General features: G+C 35.8%; 1 protein-coding gene across 1 annotated transcript in view; it reads left to right on the top strand.

Moving 5' to 3' along the window:
- Positions 1-9,707, top strand: part of LOC111379696 (AP-4 complex subunit epsilon-like) — a 27,823-nt gene that overhangs the window by 12,249 nt on the left and 5,867 nt on the right. Inside the window, exons 3-9 of the mRNA XM_023003123.1 lie at positions 4,319-4,534; positions 4,627-4,737; positions 5,144-5,341; positions 5,447-5,578; positions 7,843-7,899; positions 8,067-8,183; positions 9,596-9,673. Coding sequence (XP_022858891.1) covers positions 4,319-4,534; positions 4,627-4,737; positions 5,144-5,341; positions 5,447-5,578; positions 7,843-7,899; positions 8,067-8,183; positions 9,596-9,673 — 909 coding nt within the window. The remainder of the gene's footprint in view (positions 1-4,318; positions 4,535-4,626; positions 4,738-5,143; positions 5,342-5,446; positions 5,579-7,842; positions 7,900-8,066; positions 8,184-9,595; positions 9,674-9,707) is intronic.

Raw genomic sequence — 9,707 nt, 5'->3', positions numbered from 1 at the left:
CCCCCCCTTTCTCTCCCTAGAAGAATAAGTCGATATATTTTCCAATCGCTGTTATCATAGGGTAATCAGAAAGCACATGATAAATTGATGTGGCCTCCAGGTGTGGATAATTGTGCAGGGCCGTGCATACTTTGCAGCTGTTCCTTCAGTGTTCAAGTAGAGAAATTAAATCTAATACGAAAAATGTTGGTAATGTTTTTCCCTGCTTATTTTGAAGGCATACGCAGTCACAGCCCTTGGGAAAAATTATTCTTTTGAAATAGCAGCTGGGAGAAAAGTGGACTTGCTTCCTGAGGTAGGCTTTTCTAACCTTGTGCAGTTTTACTTTCACATCTTAATCTTTCTGCTGAAGTGTATCCAAGTGTTGCTTGACTGATTATGTAGCCTTTTTCAAGTGGTACTGTTGACTATAGACAAGCTTAGATTTTCATCGCAGTTCCATGTGTTCGTTCATTAACTGTACACTTCAGGAATCCAGTTTGTATTAGATGACAACAAAGTCCTCCATGATAACTATTATGGTCTTATTATAGCTTAGCCATATCCATATAAATAAAATATCGATATTGACGTACTATTTAGTGATAAGTTTGTGGATGCGATTGCGTGTGATGTGTCATCCTTTCTGGGCCAGACCTGAACATTTTGAACTTATACCTCCAATTCTTAAAAGAGAGAGAATGCTCACAAATAATTTTACTGATGGTTTATTTATCACTCACCTTTCTCTCCTTGTTGAACTTGCTACATTAATGCGAAATGGCACAGTGAAAAATATGTCAGTAGTGAATCCCAAGCTGTGGCTCAATGAAAGTTTTCACTTTGCACAACCATGATAAACGTGGCCTATTTTTTGTCAGATGCTGGAAAATCCAGAAATCAAGTGAGGTTACTCAGTAGATACATGCATGAACTTCTTGGTATTCAAATCCAACAATCGCCATTAAGAACTTGGAGCCTGGTTAAACTTTAATCCCTTTAGTTGGGAGAGGGGGTTTAGAGAAATAATGTGCATGCAGATTGAGGTGCAAAAAGTATCTTTGAGCTTAATTATATCTTATCATTTGATGGCGGAAATTTGTCCTTTTGTTTTATTGTTTGCATAATAGATATTCACGGAGATACTAAAATTGGGATATTAATTCTTGAATCCAGTGGACCTAGTGTAGTAGTTACTTCGGGATGTAGTAGAGGTTTTGGAGACCCACGTTCTACTGAACTGTACCAAAATTGCTTTCTTATCACAATAGTTTCAAGCTATATCTTAAATGAACAATAAAGTGAAGGGAATCCAAGCCTGTACTTCAAGTTAGAGCTAGAGCATTTCTTTGTCTCTTCCCATCCAAGGGACAAAGAAGTGAGAATTACTTTAAGTGGGTGCCACGAATGGGTTCCTACTTCATAGCGGTAGCTGGTCTATGGCATAGGCATTTCTTCCAAAGCTGGACGTTAGGTTGGGTCTTTTTTTATGAAACCTCCAGAAAAGTGCTGATGGAAAGAGTTTGTTCGAGCATCAAATGCAACTTGAAGAGCATTTAATGAAAAACCCTTCAATGCGTCGCGCAGGGGGGGGGGTGGAGGCGATATCTATGGCATACGTTATTCTCGGATCTCAAGAGACAGATAAAGTCGGTCTTGTTACCATCACTTGATCAGTTCGGGCTGTCACAAAATGCTCTCCAAGAAATCATCTTGTTGGATATTATATAAGAATTCAAAATTATTTCATTACCTACTGGAGGAAGGAAACTTCATCCATACCAGACTAATTCCTTCTATGTCTAATGAGCCTAGCCTAATAGCTTCAGTAGTTCCATCTCTCTAAGCACATGAATTCCGGTGGAGGGTGAGGACCCGGATATAGAGGTATCTATGGCATGTTGAATTAAAAAATAAAAATAAATGAATCTTAGTAGCGCCCAATGTAATGGTAATATATGTTTCGGTGCAGCTAAACTTTTCTCTCGATGCACATGGGCTGTTTCCAGTAAAGAGATAAAGATGTATATCTAAGGAAGCTTTGTTCCTTTACAAAACACTGGAAATTGTACAAAAATAACAAATATACCAAATTGCGGAAGTACTAGAATTAGAAAAGTCTTATCCTTCCACCTTGGAACAGGAATTTGTGGCATTGAAAGGATAGCTTTAGCACTGGAGAACTGCTCTTAGACCCTGTTTGAGCCACATTATTTGAAAAAAATGCATTCTTCAATAGTGATTTGACATCATTTCAACCACACATTTTTCAATAAAATAATATTACACGCAAATCCAAATCTTTTCCTTATTTTTTAACCACACATTTCCCCTCAATACACTATTCAAAAATGCATTTTCATTCCAATAATGTGGCTCAAACAAGGGCTTAGCATATCCTTGTGAATAACTAATTCTTGAGCGAAAAGTATTATACTTTTATGCATTAATCTATAGGAGATAAATAATAATTTATTGAAAAATATACCTCTCCTTAACCTAACTCAAGTTTTTGATCAAATATGAAGATAGAAATTACAGCATGCTAACATTTTTTACTTATTGCAGTGTGAATCCTTGATTGAAGAATTATTAGCATCCCATTCAACAGATCTGCAGCAGCGTGCTTATGAACTCCGGGCACTCATTGGTTTAGATGCTCATGTTGTTGCAAATTTAATGCCAATGGATGCAAGTTGTGAAGATATTGAGGTGATATTTATCTTTGCAATTAAATTTGAATTTTTAACTGTCATTGTGTCGGCATTCTCTTGTGAATTTCATTTTGGGCTTGCCATAGAAGGGATATAAAATTGTAGATTCTACATACATATGGGTAACTCAGATGTTTACCTAGTTTATTTGCAACCTCCATTTCTTTTCGTTTTCCTAGAATGAAATGGTGGGGCGTCTCAGATTATTCAAACATTTAGCCCCTGTTTGGTGTGATTAAAGTTAGATTTTTAGTAGATTTTGATCAAAGTTGATTAAAATGCATGGTTGAAAAGATGTGGGTACTATAAAATATGTGGTTAAAATTAATTGTTAATTTCGACTTAAATTACTCATGGGATGTGTGAATAATTCATTCCCATGGAAGTTGGTTTGGCAGTGTAAATTGCCTCCTCGGGTGGCATTCCTATTGTGAACAGTTGTGAGGGGACATGTCTCAACGGTGGATAATCTTCGTCGTAAAGATTTTTACGCAACCGAGTGGTGTTATATGTGCAAGAAGGATGGGGAGACGATCGATCATCTGTTCATTCATTATGATGGTGTACGTTGGATTTGGAGCATTATACTGAGTTCACAATTTATGGATTGGGTGATGCCTCGTCGTATAGAGGACGTGAAATGGGCATGACGTAGAAAACTTCGGGATAAGGATGGCAAACTAGCATGATACCTTATTCGGAGCTGCATTGTATGGTGCGTGTGAAGAGAAAGGAACAACCGTTGTTTCGAAGACCAAACAAAGACAAGAGAGTAGATAAGAGAAATATTTTACTTTATCTTGTATTATTGGTTTAATGCTGTGGCTAGAAATTCTGTAGATGGGTTGTCTAATTTCATGTTGTTCCTTAATGGCTTAAAGTGATTGTACACCCCCCGTGTATTCTCTTTTAAGTAATAAAATTATTTGATTACCTATCAACCAAAAAAAAAAAAGTTGTAAATGATTTGATCACACAAGTTCAGCTAGTGGGCTGTAGTTTTTCATGAACTTAGGGTCAAGTGCTGCATTGTCTATGTTGGAATGTGTTATATAGATAGACCAATACTCAGGTTTCGGTAACTTTTACATCTAATGTATGGTATGGATCTATTGACCAAAGTAGTTTCTAGTGATATTTCCCATGTTTGAGTATGCTTCAGGTCAGATAAAAGCTAGTAAAGCTCGCTGTCTTGGCATCCTACAAATCTAAGATAGATTTGAGTTGATAAGGAAGCAAGTCACAGGAAATACATGGCTGGAACTTCTAAAACGACGGTCTATAGCCATAGGAGGACAAAATACTAACGTATTGAATAAAAAATAATTAATGTTGGATAAAGTTGAACTACTTTGGCATGACTTTCTGAGTGGATCTTAAGATTGCTTCTTTGATAAATGATTTCAGCAACAAGCTCTAATTCCAGCTTTCTTATATGCTTGCTGTTATGGATCCTCCTACAAGATATAGTCTGTAATTTGCATATATAACCCCAACTTCTTCTTCGAGCAAGAAGAAAGGCTTATTTACTGAGAAGCATATGAATTCTGATTATTATTCTCCGGTCTTTTTTCTGTTTATCTATTTGCTCACATATTACTACAGAATATTGTTTTACCATGCAGATCAAATTATTGAAAATTCTTGGGTTACTGGGGAATGGTGACAAAAAGGCCAGTGAACACATGTATACCATCGTGGGTGACATCATGAGAAAATTTGATTCCACAAGTAATATTGGGAATGCCGTTCTTTATGAGTGCATATGCTGTGTTTCTTCAATACATCCCAATCCCAAGTTACTCGAAACTGCTGCTGATGCCATTTCGAAATTCTTGAAGGTTTGTATTCTGCAATTTCGTCTGATTCTTTCCCATTTCTTTTCATGTTTTTGGATCTCATTACCCTTAGTGCATATGCGGTGGATCTCTAGAGTGATAGTCACAATCTGAGATATCTTGGAATTGACGCTCTTGGTCGGCTGACAAAAATAAATCCAGAAATTGCCGAACAGCACCAACTGGCTGTCATCGATTGCTTAGAGGTGAGAAATACCATTTTTCTTGTACTACTTTTGAAATATTATGAGGTAGTTCATGAATGAAGGTGGAGAGGGGGAAAGAGTTCGAAGGGAATCAAATGGCTAGAAGGTGGGAAGATATGGAGATATGTGGTTTCTTGTTTTATTACTGTCCCCCTATTAGAAATTCCTTCTGATCTTTTAGGTTGGATGGCTTTACATCCTCGTAGGATGGTTTCCATAAATTTTGTACAAATGTTGTGCTTCCTCAGGTCAGCCAAAGTGAAATACCTTACTATAAAATTTCTTAGTAAAGATAGCAGGTTTTTGTTTTTCACTTGTAAGTTTTTTTTCGATACATAGATAGATATGTTCCTTTAGTTTGTCTATTTAAATTCCAGTTTGAAGCCTGACACGCTTCATGATACAGGACCTAGATGACACTCTAAAGCGCAAGACATTTGAACTCCTTTACAAAATGACGAAGTCTTCAAATGTTGAAGTAATTGTAAACCGTATGGTTGATTATATGATAAACATCAATGATAATCATTTCAAAACTGAAATAGCGTCTAGATGTGTTGAACTTGCAGAGCAATTTGCCCCAAGCAACCAGTGGTTTATACAGGTTATATTACTAATTCCATCTGCTTTTATAGATTACCCTGACACTGTTGCGTTTATAGTTGAGAAATTTTGATTTTCTTCTTGTTTTGCCCTGTTTACTTGCCAGACCATGAATAAAGTATTTGAGCACGCAGGCGACCTAGTTAATGCCAAAGTGGCTCATAACTTGATGCGGTTGATTGCTGAGGGATTTGGAGAGGATGATAATATCGTGGATAGTCAGCTCAGATCATCTGCTGTATGTTTTACTAGTCGGTTTCTTTTGGTGTTCGATTCATATACTTCATGTCACTTACGATAATTAAGACAAGTATATGTGTCTTGAATTCTTCTTGTAATCAGCTTGAAAATATCTCTGAGCTATGTTCTGTAGTTTTGCATGATCTCGTGACAGTATCAATTATTCAAGTCTAGAATAAGATATGAAGATTCCACTGTGTACTTATTGTTTCCATATTCTTGTTAAATCTTGGGCAAGTAGTGTCTCTTTGCTTGACTTCAATTTCAAGCAACGAAGCCAGTGTTTTTCATTTTGAGTCTTTTAGCACTACTTTGATACTTGGCATGAATTAATTAATGCCATGTTGTTTTGAATCTTCACTAGTTTGTCTGGCCTTTTGTTGCTACTGGTTCTTCTGAAAATAGTATTTACACAGAATCTGGGGATATTATGATGGTGAACATTAGGTCTCTTCGTCAAGAGAACAGTTGTGGAACATTAATCTGAAATTCTTTGTGTGGCAAATAGGATTCTGATATGTACATAGAATCTGGGGATATTATTGTGGTGAATATTAGGTCTCTTCGTTAAGCGAACAGCTGTAGAACATTAATCTGAAATTCCTTGTGTTGCACATAGGATTCTGAAAATTTAATTTTCATGGAAAGACCAAAAGTTGGATGACCAGGCGTGTCGGGACTCTGTTTCTCCAACTCGTCTTTTTATCTAAATGAATTGTTGCGTTTGACTATTTGGTTCTCCAATTTCAGAATTTATGTCCTGAAACAGATTCCACAGGCAGGCCGCAAGCAATCTACATCTGTTGCTGCTAGCCTGCTACAATCTGCCTTTGGGCCCATAAATGCTCGCTTTGTGTGATAATTATTACTAGATAATTCTGAATTATTATGAGAAACTTGATTATATTCCATTGGTTCCTATATCTGGTGGCAGCTAGCTGCTAAGAAAGAAAGCATTTCTACCATTCGTGTATGTTACACTTCAAAATAAAAGTTTGGCTGATGCTTTTGCCTAATCTATTATCTAGTGCAATTATCTTTTCCTTTCAGCTCGATTGTATTTCAGCTTGATATAATCATTAGAAGTTCATCTGTTTTGCCTCTCTGTTACATGCATAATGGCTAGTTTAGGGGGAAAGAGAAGCAAGATGTTAGATAAAATATGTAATTAAGTTAAGGGTGAAATATCACAATACACAAAAGTTTAGGATCATATCACTTGATTCAAGTTTCCAGGACGTGTTCAGCTTACGCTAACTTATTGGTCAATTACATTATTTTATGTCTCTTTTGGTTGAGGTCATAAAGTTCTATTTATTGCAACATATGGTGGATGAAGGTGCTATGTAATATTTTCTCTTCACCTGGTTGTTAGAGCCTGAGTTTTTTTTATTTAATTTTTGGTCTCCCTAATAATACCCAGACAGCTATTGGCACTGGCTATGAACTAAAATGACTACATGACAGTAAATATTAAAAAAATTCAAAGAATATTGACTTAAGTCTTGACGAAACTTTACTCATTATCATTTAGCCTTTGTTTGGCCACCATTAAAATTATAATTCATTTTTCTCTCTCTTCTTATCAACCACACATTTTTCAATAAAACAATATTACTCGTAATTCCAAAACTTTTTCTTCTTTTTTAATCCCACATTCTTCAAAAAAAAAAATTATATTTATATATTCAAACCATAAAAATTTCTAATAATGGGGGCCAAATTGGGGCTGACTAAAGATACAGGAATAAAATTGATAATAATTACTTATAAAGTTTTATCTCTCTACCTAGTATTGTTGGCATCCAAGTTACTTCAGTAAAATATTATGAAATTCATTACAGTGGTTAGAGGAGTTCCAGTTATTTTATAGTCTATGCAGGATTAATGGGTCAGCGGGGAAAGAAATTGAATTTGTCCTATTTCCACTATTAAAGAAGGTCATTATTCTGTAATTCCATGTTCTATGATGGTTCTTTCCCAATAAAAACACTGTTGCAACATTTCTCTCCTACTGCACTAAACACGTCATGTATTAATGTGATGCATATTGATATTTCATGATGTTATGCTTTGTTCTTTGAAACTATATAACTCTTTCATTGTGGGTGATTTCTTGATTGACATGAGTAGATCGATCTACAGATTGTGAAAGTAGCATTTGCTGTTTCTAAGTGCACTTGCTTGAGAATGGTGGAAATGAATCAACATTATGGTTCTGTTTTTTTTGCTTATAACTGAAGTTATTTTGTCCACTTGCAGGTGGAGTCGTATACTCGAATTATTGGGGAGCCAATACTTCCATCTGCATTTCTTCAAGTATGTTTTGTTACTCATTGGATCTTCAAGCATTTTGTTTTTGTTTTTCTCTGTCTATGTTGTATCACATTTGAGATATGATTCTATTATTTTCTTTTGGCTTGGGCTTACTCTATTGCAGACACAAATCTTGCCTCTGGTAACTATTTGCTAGTTTTATGTTGCAGGTCATTTGTTGGGTCTTGGGGGAATATGGTACTGCAGATGGGAAGTATTCTGCCTCATATATCAGTGGGAAATTGTGTGATGTGGCAGAGGCACTTTCAACTGATGAAATTGTCAAAGTATGTGTTACTGTGTTATTTAGTTTAGAGGCATGCATATTTTAGGCTAATTTGTTTTAAAGTGTGCTGAATTTACTTGTTTCTATTTCAAGCATTACTTGTTAGCCGTGGCATATAGAAATGAACGTACACAAATGCTTGTTAATTTTTATTTTCTGCTCATAGTATTTAATCCTTTTTGAGCTGTAAAATTAAGTCAGCTAAGCTTCAACGGTTAGGAGCGATTGGTTACTGCATAACTAGTGATGAAATGCATCCAGCAATTTTTCAGTTATAGTTGGACTAGATTATGTTAATTGTTGTTTTTTAGGAGTCAGGGCGGTTGCTTCAAATGCTTATGGTTTCTAGCAAGAATAGTTTTTTGGTAGCACGGACACTTCAACTAGGATAACGTGTCCGTGTCCGACACGTGTCGGATGCGTGTCGATACCGACACTCATTGGACACTCTACATTGAATATTTTTCATTTTTTTTAATAAAAATATTATTATTTTTAATTCAAAGTTATTAGTAAATAATAAATAAGTACTCATAATTAAAAGATTTCAAAAAAAAAAAATTAATAATAAGTGTAAAACTAAATTTATATAAAGGAAGACTTTTGAAAAATTTAATCAACGTGTGTCGGCTATGTATCGTGTAAGTATTTTTTTGAAAAGTCGCGTGTTGACGTATCCGACAGATATCGTGTCGAACACGCGTGTCCGTGTCGATGCATCATAGGGTCACAAATTCTAGCAAATTAAAAGATAATGAAAGTAAGCCAAAGAAGTATTCTTCATGAAGAAAATTGCTTTATGATCCCAAGCAATCTCCTGAGGAACTATGTGATACTAGAGCCGAAGAAAACTGGTGGACTTTTCTCAATATCATTGCATTGTCAATATAATATGATCCAGATATGATCAATTTTTTGTCTATGTATGAAAGTCAAAAACCTTCTACATTTTGGCGACTGGATGGTCACTAGCTACTGTTATTTTTTGACATGGATTCTGATTGAAGAAAATTAGGTCTATAAGTGGTGCTGTATATACAGTCAGCTTTTGTCTATTCATAAATATCAACTATATTCATGGTGGACAATGAATAGTCAATAGCTCTAGTCAGCTCGCTTGTCCAATTATAAAAATCAGAACAACATTTTACATGGAAAATGAATAGTCGGTAGGCCTTGAACTCCCCCCCCCCCCCCCCCCCCCCTCTCTCCCTAGAAGAATAAGTCGATATATTTTCCAATCGCTGTTATCATAGGGTAATCAGAAAGCACATGATAAATTGATGTGGCCTCCAGGTGTGGATAATTGTGCAGGGTCGTGCATACTTTGCAGCTGTTCCTTCAGTGTTCAAGTAGAGAAATTAAATCTAATACGAAAAATGTTGGTAATGTTTTTCCCTGCTTATTTTGAAGGCATACGCAGTCACAGCCCTTGGGAAAAATTATTCTTTTGAAATAGCAGCTGGGAGAAAAGTGGACTTGCTTCCTGAGGTAGGCTTTTCTAACCTTGTGCAGTTTTACTTTC

This window comes from Olea europaea, unplaced genomic scaffold, assembly GCF_002742605.1.
Source record: "Olea europaea var. sylvestris unplaced genomic scaffold, O_europaea_v1 scaffold2023, whole genome shotgun sequence".
In the NCBI taxonomy this organism is placed as follows: domain Eukaryota; kingdom Viridiplantae; phylum Streptophyta; class Magnoliopsida; order Lamiales; family Oleaceae; genus Olea; species Olea europaea.
Note: the sequence above shows the minus strand (reverse complement) of the source record. Positions and strands in the feature narration are given on the sequence as shown.